The 15,682-nt window shown below is 42.8% G+C and overlaps 1 protein-coding gene across 1 annotated transcript; it reads right to left on the reverse strand.

The window, feature by feature from the left end:
- Positions 1–430: 430 nt before the first annotated feature.
- On the reverse strand, positions 431–3,514 carry LOC139233521 (interferon a3-like). The gene is made up of 4 exons (XM_070863923.1): positions 3,383–3,514; positions 3,117–3,206; positions 650–872; positions 431–543 (listed from the first exon to the last, which is right to left on the reverse strand). The coding sequence occupies exons 1-4, from the start codon at positions 3,512–3,514 to the stop codon at positions 431–433; spliced, it is 558 nt and encodes a 185-aa protein (XP_070720024.1).
- Between the last annotated feature and the right edge of the window lie 12,168 nt (positions 3,515–15,682).

A 15,682-nucleotide genomic window follows, 5' to 3' on the forward strand; every position in this document is an offset into this window, starting at 1 on the left:
AGCTGACACTCAAAACCTGCGAGTGGAATAAGGAGCCCAACAGAGCAAACCTGAGATGAAACTTTTCATTGTAGCAGCTCCCAGTCCATAAAGGACGGGACAGATATAGCATTTTCCTCAGACTCGCTCCAATGAAACCTTTAACATTTCATCACGGGAAAATATCACTGAAATAAATAACAATAATGTAAAATAAATAAACATATATGGAACAATATCAAGATATTCCTTGTTCTCCATCAGTCACTTAGCTACAATACAATATAATGTCGGTAAAAATATAATGATTCTTTCATAAATAGAAGATAATTTAAATAAATATTCATCATTCCCTGTCTGCACTGAACATGTCTTTGGAATGTAACAATTTTTTAAAAATTTAACAATTTTACGTTAAATAATTATGGTTGCCATGCTCGGTTAAACACGGCTATGGAAAATCTTGAATTTCTCTTCTGATTTTTGCCGTGATGAAAAGGATCTGTTGTAAACGGGCCCTGGTCTCAGCGCGGATTATTTCCCAGGCGCAGTTACTGAATCTTTGCAAAAGAGAAAATTTGTGGAAAATCCATTAGAGGATGAACAGATTTAAATGGGGTGAAATGAGCTGCATGTCAGTATTCACAGTCAAATATCAATGGTCCCACCTTCTGTTTGAGAAACTTCCTCAGCTTTTTAAAGTATTTGTGAATGGAGGCGTTTCTACTCGGCCTGGAGTCTGAGCCCGGTTTCTTGTCACATTCTTCCAGCTCCAGGAAAAGACGAAAGTTTTTCACCTTGTCCCGGGGCCATGTGACTGAGCCCAGGTTCATGCTGTAGATCTTGGTGAGGTGACGCAGTGTTTGATGGACTATCTTGATCCTGTCCTGGCTCTGTGCAAAACAGAATGTCATTAGAGGGGATCTGTACCCATTTAGGTTCAGAGTATTTATGGGAAAGGACAAGCAACGATGACCGGTGAAAATATTTAAGTGGAGGAGATCTAATTTCAGAACCCAGAAAGAGGTTCTGACCCATACGGATTTTAATCAAAGATTTGCAGGTAAATCTTTAAATGAGCAATGGGAGGCCTTCATGGCGGGCATAGTTTGGATGCAGTCTATGCACAATCCCACGAGGGGAAATGAAGGGCATACAAATCTAGTTCTCCCTGGACGATTAAAGCTTCGGGTTTAAAAGGAGACAACAAAGTCCCAACAAATACAGGCCTGTCGGCTCAACACCGGGGCTCGGATATATATTCGAGACAATAAATCAAGAGATAATTAATTATCACTTTGAGAAAATGGGTTAATACATGACAGGCAGAAGGGATTCGTTAAAAGCAAATCACGTTTGATTAACTTGATTGAGTTCTTTGATGCAGTAACGGAGAGAGTTGAAGATGGTAGAATAGTGATACGGTGGGCAGGAACATCGGCGGGGCCCAGGTACACTGGAGGAGCGGGAAGGTAGGGGTGGATGAACGGTGAGAGATCGAGGTGGAGGTGCTGCGAATGTTTTCGTGGCAGAGAAGCAGCGAGAGATCGTGGCGGAGGAACGGTGAGAAATCATGGCGGAGGTTCAGCAAATGTTTGTGGCGAAGGAATGCTGAGATCGTGGCGTAAGTGTGGTTAGTGTTTGTGGCAGAGGAGCATCGAGAGATCATGGCAGAGGAGCGGTTAGAGATCGTGGTGGAGGTCGGCAAATTAGGGTTCAGGGCCCAGAAAAGCCGAGGGCGCAGGGGCAGCACGGGCCAGCCCACACTGCATATGTGTGCGCACTAGGTCCATGCAGCAGAGCAGGTCTCCAGTCGTCCAGGTCAACCCTTGCCACTAGATAAAGCCCGAGCTCTATCAAGCCTGTGTGGTGGCTGAAGTGCAACGGTCATCGCACGTCAAAAAAATACACGCACAGACATCTTCCACCCCTTCGATTGGAGTTCAGGACTGGAATATCGGGTCCTTCATTGAAACATCGGTGAACCCATGTGGAAGCAAGCCATCCTCGTTCGAGGGAGCGCCTATGATGATGAGTGATAGGCTAAATGAAGATAACTGCTTCTAGTGGTGGAAGAATCAGTAACAAGAGGGCACAATTGGTCATTGGCAAAAGATTTGGAGGTGTGATGACGGATAGTTTCTTTACACAGCGATTTGTTAGATCTGCAATAAACTGTCTGAAAGGCTGCTGGAAGCAGATTCAATAATTTTCAAAAAGAATTTGGATAAATTATTCAATGGGAAAACTGTGCAGGGTTATTGGGAAACAGCAGGGTGTGAGATAAATTTTATAGCTCTTTCAAAGAACTGGCATAGGAACGATGGGCCGCATGGCCTCCTATTCTGCTGGATCATTATATGCTTCTATGATTTAATAGTTGAAGGGGAAATATGTACACGGCTATGGGGAGTGGGCAGGTTAGTGGGATTAATTGGAAAGCTTTTGCAATGAGGCCACATACGCGCGATGGGCATAATGACCGCCCTGAGTGCGGAATCATTACATGACTCTATGATCGGGCAAACCTCACAATTATCACCATAGCTCCGGAGTGAGAAGGTTAGGGGAAGGCAGATGGTTAGAGGGATTAAGATAGACACCAGGTACAAGATGATTAGAGGTGTTGTGAAGATTTCAGTGAGTCAGATAATTAGAGGGCGTGAAATGAAGGAATGAGATGGTTACAGTGAGTGAAATAGAGGTGGTGAGATGGTAAGAGGAAGTGAGACAGTTACCGAGAAGCAGTTTGTTTTGGGAGCAAACAGATTATACTGGGTTAAGTGAATAGAGGGCGTGTGATGATTAGATGTAATAAGATAATTAAAGGGCGTGAGATAATATGTGAGGTAGTGAGATTGCGATAATTAGAGGGAGTGTGATAGTTACAGTGAGTGAGATAGTTTGAGTGAATGAGCTAATTAGAGAGAATGACAGTGAGAGTAAATGAGCAAGTTAACGAATTAGATAGTTAGAGAGAGTGACGACGTTGGAGAGATTGAGATAGTTCTTCCACGTTCACATCAATGGGCAGCCAACACTGGATTTAAATTTCCTGATTAAAGTTCTGGACCGGATGTTGAACTTACTCATACTTTCGATAAACTCGAGTTTGAATAAAATAAAACAACACTCACCGGTAATCCCTCCGAAAGTTTTACCAGATTCAAGGGCTTGGTTTTCAGCGAGAGTCTCCCTCTTACACGCTGTCGGGGGATGCGACCGCCCTGAGATGGAAGATAATCGCTGTTACTGCCAACCCGAGACACAGCAATACTGGAGCGTCATTGACTTTCAATTTGATACAGTTATAAAACCCCAAACTATCTCCCCATATCTGACTTTTCACAACAAACAACCCCTGTGTGGTTCGGGTCCGGCTCGGGATGCAGAATAAACTCACCATTTGATTCAGTTTGCTCAGAGTGCCAGTGTTGAGAACTTGCTGTAACTGCAGCTTCTCACAACCCAGATTCAGGGTCCCGGGCAATAAGACCAACACAATGCAACATCTCCAAATACTCGCCAAAGCCATGCTCAACCGACCCAGAGTAAAGCACCGCTCTGAAGGATCAGAAGCCGAGCGGGTCCGGGTTCAGCTCCGAAAACGGTTGTTGTCACTGAATGAAAGTCTGGAAGTGGAAATGCAGCGGCTTGTGATCCGGGAGCGGCCGCCTGTGTTGCCGAGTGGTGTGGGAGTGCGGCTGGACACTGCTGGGAGCGGACACTGCCATGCTGCCGGCTTCAATGGGTGGCATTAGATTCCAAAAGTGAAATCGGGCTGCAGGAGATTTGGAAGAGCGGCAGGAGAGCAAAAGTTTGTGCGATTTTTGTCTGAGGTGAGGAATCCAAAAGCTGGAGATTCCTGAAGCAGCGACTGGAAAATCCCCGAGAAAAGATCCCAACCAGCGCTCGCCTCGAGCTCCGTGTTGTGTGGATTCGGGTCCCCGGGGCACGAAGGTGGTTTAGAGGGAGACTCTGTATTGGGGGAGTGTGGACATGTGTTGAGGGTTGATTTGAAAATCCGGGTTACAGTGACACGAGCAGCGGGAATCCTGGGGCCGCGGATTTAACGCTGACATTCGGCTCCAGAGACAGCGGCTCCATTTAAAGCCCGCTCTCTCCCCGGTGTGCTCACATCGCGCTGGGACTGTTCACATTTCGCAGCTTGGACATCGCAGAGAGCCCGGCTCACAGCCCAGGGCACCGCTTGATGCCCGCTGTCCCCGCCCGGAATCCCCTGTCCGAGACTCTGTTCTTTAAGTCGAAGTTGTTTCTCATTTCTGGGCTGTTTCCTGGAGTCATTTTGAGATTTAGTTTTAAAGAATATTGAATCTGCTTCGACTCTGAGTCCGAACATGATGCCGATGCCTTTTCTTTCACCGTTTCTTTCTTGTCTCTCTCCCGGGAAAATGTCCGTGTCAGTTTCTCTCTGGAAATGAGCCTTGTTCCATTGCAGCGAAAGCGAAAGTGTCTCAGGGAAAGTGACGAGTTTTGTCATTTCCGAAAGTGAGGATTGTTTGTCAACAGACCGGCTCACACTGAGAGGGGGAGGGGGAGCTGGGAAAGGTTTGGGATATCCGGGATTTCCCCGGTTACACAGGGACTGTCACAAAATCACTCTCAGCTGTAACCACGAACAAAAACTCCCGCCGAGTAGCTCTGGGACTGAGATTCCAGGAGCTCTAGGTGTAGACAGTGGCAGCCAGTTATTGTCACTTCAGTTAAACAATCAGATTGCAGCAATTTACAGGGATCATGTGTTGGTGAGAATCTTTTCATCAAATCATTTAGTTTGGGCATATTTCACTGAACATCCGAGGCTGGGGGTCAAAGGTGAGAGGGGGAGCTCCGAGCAAAAGTAATATTGCAAAATATGGCTCTTATTTTAATCTATGCTGGGGAATGTTATCAGAATGAATTTTAAAAGTATAGAACGGAGGCGAAACACAGATTAGGGAGCTTGAGGGAAAATAGTTTTTCTCGGTAAGTGAGGAGAAGCTGCTTCCAGTGGCAGAAGGGTCTGTATCCGGACTGCACAGATTTAAGATAATTACTCCTGCTGCTGTTTCTCCTACTGCTGCTTCTAGTTCTTATCTTCCTATATTGTTGAACACTAACGGAATTAATGGCGCCGGTGATAGGGGGGTTGAGGTAAAAAAATCAGCTCTGAGCTTGTTGAATGGTGGAGCAGGCTCGGGATCCGGATGGCCTATTCCTGCTCCTATTTTTTTATGGTCTTGATCAGATAATTATTCTTGATCTGATCTGGAATGCACTGCCCGAAAGGATGGCGGAAGCAGAGTCAATAATAATTATCAAAAGGGAATAGGAGAAATACTTGAAGGGGAAATTTGCTGGGCTCTGGGGAAGGAGCAGGGGAATGGGATTAATTGGATAGCTGTTTCAAAGAGCCGGTACAGACACGATGGGCCGCACGGCCTCATTGTCTGCTGCATCATTCTATGATTCAATGATTCTATTACAGTATATGGTAAACACTGGTGGGAAACATAAAGGGAAATAATAAGTAAGTGTAACAACACATTAATCTCTAATAAATAATAATCTTATATCCTTGCACATTTCCTTCTGCACAAACTGACTTCCTGATGCCAGGTTTGTGTCACCCTATTTGAGCTAACTTTCCCCCATTGTAAAGTCCAAAGCAACATTTACAATAGGTCTTGCCCGTGTGAAATTGACGGTATGATATCACAAACTTGCCACTGGCTCAGAAAATGTACAGGTAACGATGTCGGGCTGTTGGATGTGAGCACTTGGTAGGTTGGTGACTGAGTCGTGGAGAGATTAAGGGATAGGAGTTGCAAATGCAGCAACAGTACCGGTTAACTGGCCTATGGAAACTACAATTAAAAGACCAACTCATCTTTAGGCCACAAATCTCACTGAAGATTATCACAAGATCTGATTACGTTTTTTGTCAGCTTTTACCCTTGAAAATTGCTCAACATTTGCAATTGTATTTTGATAAATCAGCTGTTATGATATAGTTGCAGTCTTTGTCCACGAGCGTGTTGTCTTTGTGCCTTCACATTCTTCCACTTGAGAGAATAGTGTGGAGTGAGAATACTCAGTTGAGCAGCAGAAGAGTAACACAGTGGTACTGTCTCGGAGATGGAAAATTGGGGTTCAAAAATGATTCAGAGTTTTGACTAGTGAGGAACAAGCAGGCAGTGGAGAGGGGAGAAAACAGCGGAGAGGGAGTCCCAGCAGCATGTGTGGCAATCCAGAGAATTTATAGTGAGTGTGGAAAACTGACAGACACAAATCAGAAATAAATATCACTCCAGCAAAAGTGTAATATTGAAAACAATTTATTTACACCAACATATTTTCATTCAGTATAAAAAGTTTTCAGTTTAGAAAAATATTGTCTATTCCCAACTCTTAATAAATACCAATATATTAACATTTCTTTTGAAATTCTTTTCACGCATTTTATAAAACTGCAATATTTAATTACATGAAGACATCACAACTATAAATATCAATAAATTAGGAAGACATGAGACGAGTTGAAGTGTTAACACCGGGGGAGCAGAAATGAGAAAGAAAAGATTGAGAAGTGACTGTAAACAAGCCACTAATGATTATAATTGCCCCCGACACAGCTGCATGTCGGGTCTGCTCAGCGCTCACAGACCCGAAATTTGGTAAAGGCGCATGGCTGCCGGATCACAGTGGGATCTTCACTCGTTGGGGAAAAATATCTTTCCCACCCGACCCACCACCGATCGTGCCCACTGACCCCCGCAAAATCCAGCCCTCTGTTCCTGCATCCCCTTTCAAATTGTACTATTTTGTTTATATTGCCTCACTTCATTCTTCCTCCCAAAATACGTCACAACAATAACTTATATTTATATAGCACCTTTAACGTATTCAAACGTCGCAAGGCGCTTCTCGGAAGTGTTATCAAACAAAATTGGACAAAGGAGATATTACACAGGTGACCACAATCTTGGTCAAAGAGAGAGAAAGGAGAGATAAATAGCGAGCGAGAGAGAGAGTTTTCGGCAGGGAATTCTATAGTTTTCCACATTTCTGTATTAAATGTCAACTTCCTTTTGTCTGCCATTTCACCGCACGAAAATAGACAGACCAAAGACACAAACACTGTTCTAAAATAAAAGCCCCACTTCATAAAAGTGATCAATGTACAACATTTTATGGTTTCACTGTAATTTCGTACGAAACTTCTTTGAATAAACATGGTTTATCAAATTATACAACTGTATGTGCTTAATATATATATATATATAGACAGATACATACACAATGAGCATTTCTGTCGTGCACTAAGTATCTTCAAAACAAAATAAATATTTTCAATCGGTGTATATTGTCATGAATAATGTCATAATAAATAGTTTTCCTTTTGAAACGAAACAGTTTAAAAAGTAAATCATCAATGTTCGCAATCTCTATTAAACATATCATTTGCGAAATCTTTAGGTTCCTGTAGTCTTTTTTGCTGGTTTGTGCAGTTGATTGAGTAACAAACAGAGCAACACTTAACATAACATTAAAGCATTTTTAAATAAATAATCACCAATAACAGTCCCTACTAATCATGTCTATGGAAAATTTCTTCTAATTTTCCCCATTATGGTACGAATCTGTTGTAAACGGGCCCTGGTCTCAACGCGGACTACTTCCCAGGCGCAGTCACTGAATGTCTGAGAAAGAGAAATATTCAGAAAAATCCATTAGAGAATGAACAGATTTAAAAGGGGTGAAATGAGCTACATGTCAGTAATCACACAGTCAAATATCAATTGTCCCACCTTCTGTTCGAGAAACATTCTCAGTTTCTTAAAGTATTTGTTAATGGAGGAGAATCTCCTCGGCCTGGAGTCTGAGCCCGGTTTCCGGAGACATTCTTCCAGCTCCCTGAGCTGCCCATCCAGGAGAAGACGGAAGGCTTCCAACTTGTCCCGGGACCATGTGACTGAGCCCAGGTTCATGCTGTAGATCTTGGTGAGGTGACGCATTGTTTGATGGACAATCTGGATCCTGTCCTGGCTCTGTGCAAAACACACACAATGTCATCAGAGGGGATCTGTTCCCATTTAACCAACACGCGATAGGGCAAAACTCACAGCCAATCACAGCAGCTCAGCTATTTCTTAATTTAATGGTCATCTGTCGATGCAAATATTTAAAGTGTCTGAATTTAAAACCACAGCCTGGAGATTGTTGTTGGTAATATTACTGTGTTAACAACTAACTGCTTCCTACTACATTCCGCTGTGGGTTAAGTTAACCCATTTTTCTCAGCAGACTAACTCATTCGTTGAAGTAGATAAACTATTCCGCAAAGTGTTGCCCAACACAAAATGTTTACCCTTATTACAATTAATAAAGTAACGCGCTCAATTTATAAATGATTTATGTTCGTTTTATTTTGTTAATGTGAATATATTTCCCACACGGTGATTGCTCCTGGCCACATTAGCGGGATGATTACCCAGTGTACAATGTGCACTCACCTGTACCCTGTTGCTGAGCTGGTGCAGGTTCAGGGAATTGTTGCTCAGTAATGCCCTTTCTGATATACACTGGAGTGGAAAGGGCTTTCCCTGCAACAGGAGAGAGTGACAGTCAGACCCGGCTCAAGGCACATATTTCACAATCGCTACTTACTTTCAGAAATATTTCCCCAAAAACCGCTGCACTCATTCATTATCATTAAACAATTTGTTTAAAGATTTTAGCGCTCAAATATTTAACCGACTGTCCAACTGAATCAATCACTCTTTGTACAAAGTTTTACACGGTTTCTGCACAATTACTTCGTTATTTTGATACGTCAATGTGAATTCCACCAAGGAAATATTCCATATCGGTTGATGCAGTTTGTAATAAAACCGATTCAACCTCAGCCGTTCCGCGACAGGAAATTATCCCGAGAAACTAGTGGTTAAGATTGGTCACTCTAATCCCCAGGTCTTCGAATCAACTCACCATTTCACGCAGGGCGTGGAGAGCCTCATTATTAATTTCTTCAAGTAACCGCAGCCTCTGGCAGTCCTGGCTCAGAGACCCGGGCACCAAGACTAACAATATCCAGAGTCTCCAGACACGTGGAAAAAACATGTTCACCAACACCGGGAAAACCACGATCTGGAATCTCAGAAACCGGCTGTATCGGGGTTCAGCTCCGAAAACAATATCTTCACTGCTCTGCTTCACTGTTGGATTGAAAGGAATATTCCTTCTGGGTGAGGTGTGCCCATTTTAAGGAGCACACCAGGATATTCCTTTGACGTTACAAAAAATTGATCGATTTTGGTTCTAACCGCAGGTGGTTTTAAGGGAAACATTCCACTCCTTTCCAAAGTGACTACTTCATTTGAACCCTTTCACTTTCTGCTTAATTAAAAGGTGGCATTGCCTCTCATCAACGAGGGTACAAGAAATAGTCTTCGATATTAAATACAGGGTAGATAGTTCTCTAAATGTCACATCGGCTGTTCCTCAGGTCCCGGGAATTACAATCGCAATTAATACAATTATATTTTATATATTTGTTAAGATCCTAAAATACGGAACCGTTTTACATCGGAAACTTCTCAGGTCGCTGTCTGTGTTCAGACTTTGGGTGATCCCATGGCACTTTCTGAAGATGATTTGTCCTGGCGTTCTGTCCAATATTTATCCTCGTCCAATTAATTATCTCGTCATTATCTCATTGCTGTTTGTGGGACCTTGCTCTGTGCAATTTGGCTGCCGCGTTCCAAACACTTTAAAAGTACGTAATTGACTGCAAATCACATTGTTAAGTTCTGAAGTTGTGTAAGATATATAAATGCTACGTCTTTCTTGCTTCTTCTATAAACTCACCTTTGCCATAAGTCAGGTATAGTCATATCACAGAAAAATATACCCATGTTACATTTCTCCATATATAGGTATACATATATAAATGTTAAAATAATATGAGTATACATATACGAGCTTATTTTTCTCAGTTTCCTTCAAAATGATTGCTAGGTGGGACGAATAGTTACAGAACAAAGAATAGTGTAGAAAGAACAGGAATTAAATGGAGGGAAAAAGCAAAGCCGACCAACATAGTGTTGGAATGCATGTGTGTTAGCGCGAGGTGTGTTACAAATAAGGTTGATAAGCTACAGGCGAAAGTTGCCACATGGATGTTATGATATAGTGGCTTTAACAAAGACCTGGCTTAAACATGGGCCGAAATGGGAAGTAAAAATTCCTGCCTACAATTTATTCAAGGGGGATAGGGAAGAAAAAAATGACAGGACGAGTTTTGGCAGTATTGATCAAGGATAACATTACAGGTCTACAGAGGAACAATATACTAGAGGTTTCAAAGATTGAATCTATTTGGTTAGAGTTAAGGAACAGAATGGGAGCTGTTACTTTGCTGGGGGTGTCTTGTCGACTCCCAAACCGTGAGAATTAGATAGAGGAGAAAATCTTTAGCCAAATTACAGAGAAATGTAAAAATAATAGAGCAGTCATTGGAGGGGACTTCAATTAACCTAATACCGACTGGGGGGCGAGGTGGCGGGGGGGGGGGGGGGTGGTGGGGGTTGCACACAGTGTAAAGGGTAAGGAGGGAGAATAATTCCTAAAATATATATAGGAAAACCTTATTAATCAGTATGTTTCTGGCCGAACAAGGACTAAAGCAGTGCTGGATCCAGTCAGTGGCACTGAATATCAGGTGCGACATATAACGGGCAGCCAATTCGTTAGAGCATGAGAAAAATCTCTAGTCCCATGGACTTTCAAAAGGCATTTGATCAAGTGCCACACAATAGACTTATTCACAAAATAGAAGCTCATGATACAAAAGGACAGCGGCAACTTGGGTACATCGTTTGCTGAGCAGGAGCAAGCAAAGATTAATGGTGAATGGATGATTTTACTGAGTGGAGGGAAGTATGCATGGGGTCCCCCAGTGGTCAGTATTAGGACCAGTGCTTTTCTTCTTCAGGGAGGACAATTTTAAAGTTGGTGGATGAGACAAAACTTGCCAACATAGTAAATAGTGAGTAGGATCGTAGCAGATTCAGGAGGACAAATGCAGACTGGTGAAATGGGCAGACACATGGAAGATGCAATTTAATGCGGATAATTGTGAAGTGATGCACTTTGGGAGAAACAACATGGAGAGGCAGTATAATGTAAATGATGCTATTTTGTGGAGGTGAAGAAGCAGAGAGGCCTGGGGATGCACATTCACAAGTCTTTAAAGATGGCAGGACAAGTTGATGCGGTGGCTAAGTAAAGATATAGGAAACTTAGCTTTGTAACTTGAATCCAAAGCAAGACAGTCATGCTAAACATTTACAAATCACGGGTTAGGTCTCAGCTGGAGTAATGTGTACAATTCTGGGCAGCACACTTTAGGAAGGATGCCAAGGCCTTGGAGAGGTTACAGAGGATGTTTCCCAGGATAATACCAGGGATGAGGGATTTCAGTTATGTAGAGAAATTGGAGAACCTGGGATTGTTCTCCTTAGAGCAATGAAGGTTAAGAGGAGTCCTAAAAGATGTATTCAGACTTATGAGGGGTTTTGATGGAGCAAGTAGGGAGAAACTGTTTCCTGTGACAATTGGTAGGTAACTAGAGATCATAGATTTAAAATAATTTGCAAAAGAACTAAAGCAGAATATTTTTCGCACAGAGGTTTGTTAAGATCTAGAATGCACTCGCTTAGTGGGTGGTGGAATCAGATTCCATGGGAACTATTAACAGACACTTGGACATGTATTTGAATGGAGCTGATTGTTTCGGCAATACCTTCAATACTATTGGTTCTATCTTGAAGGGTATTGAAGGGTATTCCCGAAACAACAAACCACTTTTCTCTTTCTCATGCTGATTGATGTGCTGTGAATTTCCAGCACTTCCTGTTTTAATTTCATATTCATTTTCCATGTAACTCTTCTTAATCCTTTGTACAACTGTGTGTCCATCTAACTTCTTTCTCTTGTGCATTGTTTTGTAATTCAAGATGGCAGCAATCATTGCTGATATTTTTCAGTGGTGTTTCATTCATTATTTAAGAGATATAAAGCAGTTTCAACGACATTAAGCAATTTGAATAAGACCTGATACCATTTTAAGTTAGGCAACATGCACTTTGTACTTGTTTGCAGGGAAAATGTTTTAAACATTTGGAGTTGCCTGCCTTGTTCAGGGTATAATTATGAGTAACTGAATCCGGATGAAACTTTGGGTAAACATATAATTGACATACTATCATTTTCAAACCGAGAAAGTACAGTATCAGAGAGGCTAATCATTTTGACATATTCGCATGGAAGATTTATCCTTCACACATATCCATTTTGTACTAAATTACATCAGGTGTTTGTTCCTTTCATTTTGTGTGTGATAAATCCCTGTTTTTATGACTTATTATTTAAAATAAAATGATTGGGACAAATTTAATGTGAAGGGTATAAAGGGTGCAGAATTCTTGAAATGCATTCAAGAGAAATTCTTTAGTCAGTATGTAGCAAGCCCAACTTGAGAGGGGGCGGTCTTGGATTTAGTTTTGGGGAAGGAAGCTGGGCAAGTTGAAGGGGTATTAGTGGGGGAGCATTTGGCTGCTAGTGATCATAATTTAGTCAAATTCAAGTTGGTGATGGATAAGGACAAGAATAAGCCTGAAATCAAAGTTCTGAATTGGGGAAAAACTAATTTTGCTAACTTCAGGAGTGATTTGGCCATAGTGGACTGGAAACAGTTACTTGTGGGAAAATCAGTGTCAGAACAGTGGAATGCATTCAAGAAAGAGATCCGAAATGTTCAGGCCAAACATGTGCCCTTAAAGAAAAAAGCTGGGAAAAAAAATTCTAGAGCCCTCTGGATGTCTAGGGACTTGTGCGGGAGGATTAAGAAAAAAAAGAGATGCTTATGTCACATATAAATTGATAAATACTTTAGAATCTTTAGAGGAATATAGAAAGATAAGAGGTAAAATTAAAAAGGATAATTAGAAATGTTAAGGAGAGCATGAGAAATTCTTGGCCAGTAAAATTAAGGAAAACCCTAAGATGTTCTATAAATATATTATGAATAAGAATGTAACGAAGGAAAGGGTAGGCCCTATTAGAGACCATGAGGGTAATCTTTGTGAGGAGGCGGAAGATGTTGGTAGGGGTCTTCACGAATACTTTGCACCTGTTTTCAGAAAGGAAAGATGTAATGCAGATATTGCTATAGAGAAGTGTGATATTCTGGATGAAATAAATATAGTGAGAGAGGAAGTGTTGAGGGGTTTAGCAGCTTTCAAAGTAGATAACTCCCCAGGCCCGGATGAAATGCATCCCAGGTTGTTGAGCAAAGTAAAAGTGGAAATAGCAGAGGCCTTGACCATCATTTTCCAGTCCTCTTTTGATATGGGCATGGTGCCGGAGGATTGGAGGACTGCTAATGTAGTACCCTTTTTTAAGAAGGGAAAAACGGATAGGCTGAGGAATTACAGGCCTGTCAGCTTAACGTCAGTGGTGGGAAAATTATTGGAAAAAATCCTGAAAGATAGGATAAATCTGTATTTGCATAGGCAAGGATTTATTAGGGACAGTCAGCACAGATCTTTTTAAGGGAAGATCGTGCTTGTCTAACCTGATTGCACTTTTTGAGGAGGTAACCAAGAGGGCCGACGAGGGTAGTGCGTACAATGTAGTATATATGGACTTTAGCAAAGCTTTTGATAAGGTTCCGCACGGTAGACTGGTCATGAAGGTTAAAGTCCATGGGATCCAGGGCAAAGTGGCAAGTTGGATCCAAAATTGGCTTGGAGGTAGGAAGCAAAGGGTAATGATTGATGGATGTTTTTGTGACTGGAAGGATGTTTCCAGTGAGGTTCTGCAGGGCTCAGTACTGGGTCCCTTGCTTTTTGTGGTATATATCAATGATTTAGATTTGTATATAGGAAGTATGATTAAGAAGTTTGCAGACGATACTAAAATTGGCTGTGTGGTTTGTATTGTATATGGTTAATCACATAGAGTTAATTATGATATTTAGTCATTCACAGTGTGTCTCTGCTCCGTGCTTTGTGGATTGTTGTTGCTATATAGAGAGAGAGAAAGCGACCTTGGACGCACACCAGCTTGTTATGAGACGGTCCGCGGCTTGACATCCCGTGCTTTGTGGACAAGCACCTGGGGCCTTACAGATAAGGAGTTGGCCATAAGCCACATGCACCCATGTTTTGTTCAATAGTATGTTTATTTGATAGTATAAAGGTACAGCATTGTCCCATAGCTCTTTGAACTTCACCTTGGACGGTGTTTCACGAGCGGTGCCGGGACCCCCAGTGCTGCAGACCAGCCGTTCGCTTGTGGAGTTCCCGACGGGCGGAAGGCCGTGAGCATTGTTGCATCCTATTATACTTCTCTTTTCTTCATACACTGTATTATTAATGTTTCTTTTCTCTCAGAAAATGGTGTTTTATTATTTACTTCATTTGTCTCGCCTCTTATTTAACATTCATCCAGATCACAAACCTGGGTCTGTAATTATTGATCCAAAACAGGTTGATAATGAAGAGGAAAGTCATGGGCTGCAGGAGGATATCAATCTATTGGTTAAGTGGACAGAGCAGTGGCAAATGGAATTTAATTCAGAGAAGTGTGAGGTGATGCACTTTGGGAGGGCTAATAAGGAAAGGGTATACACATTAAGCGGTAGACCACTTAATAGTGTAGCTGAACAAAGGGACCTTGGAGTGCTTGTCCACAGAACTCTTTTGGGGGAAACGAAAACATTAAATCGTGCCCCCCCCCCCCCCGATCTGGGGGACGCACCAAACATTTACAAGGCCCTTTTTTTTTGTTTTTTGTATTTTTTTTTGTTTGTTTGTTTTTTTTTCAGTATTTTTTTTGGGCACTAAAATCATATATATATTTTTTTTCTCCAAGTGCCACCTTTGGTGGTTTGGCGGCCTTGGAGGTGGGGCAGTTCTTGCGAACGTGCCCCACCTCCCTGCAGGCATGGCACCGCACGCCGTCCGACGTCCAAAAGATGCGGTAGGCAGTCCCCTCGTGCACCACATTAAAATTGCCCTCTGTTGTCTCCTCCTGCACCAGCCGGACAAAGAGCTGGCGGCGGAAGGAGAAGACGTGGCGCAGGCTGTTCTCCATGAGGCCGAGCGATATGGGGTTGATCCCCAACCTTACCTCTCTCAGTTGGTGTAGGTGAGGGAGGAGGAGCTCAGCGGGAACAAAGGGTGGGACGTTTGAAATGATGGCCCTCTGCACGGTGGCCTCGAGAGGGTCCACCGGCAGGAACGTCCCGCCCACTGTGAGCCCCTTTTCGAGGGTCAGGGACACCGCCCGCTCCGACCCCAGGAAGAATACAGCCTTCCCAGACATCTTGGAGGCTGCGACAATGGCCGAGGGGCCGACTACCCCAGCCATCGCCCGCACGCACTCATTGTGGGGTGAGTGTAGCTCTTGACCCCATGTTTTTTTGTTATCAGTCTGAATGGTGGCAGGGCAGCAGGAGGCGCAGGAGGCGCTGTGGATGTGGACGCCACCTGCGCATATGTCCTAGCTGGCCCTGCTACCGGCGTGGAAGGGGTCACCATCACGGGGTCCCTTTAAGGGCTACACCCACCCCTAAGTCACAGGCCTTAATGGTCTTTAATTGGCCTCGTTGGTTTTTTGAGCAGAGGGAGCTCTT

Source organism: Pristiophorus japonicus, chromosome 21, assembly GCF_044704955.1.
Source record: "Pristiophorus japonicus isolate sPriJap1 chromosome 21, sPriJap1.hap1, whole genome shotgun sequence".
Classification (NCBI taxonomy): Eukaryota; Metazoa; Chordata; class Chondrichthyes; family Pristiophoridae; genus Pristiophorus; species Pristiophorus japonicus.

Excerpts from the sequence above, each read along its gene's own strand:
- LOC139233521 (XM_070863923.1), bottom strand. The coding sequence starts at position 3,514 with ATGGCTTTGGCGAGTATTTGGAGATGTTGCATTGTGTTGGTCTTATTG. Across the intron at positions 873-3,116 it reads AACTTTCGGAGGGATTACCG|AGCCAGGACAGGATCAAGAT; the intron begins GTGAGTGTTGTT and ends TGTTTTGCACAG. Across the intron at positions 544-649 it reads GAGGAAGTTTCTCAAACAGA|AAAGATTCAGTAACTGCGCC; the intron begins AGGTGGGACCAT and ends TTTCTCTTTTGC.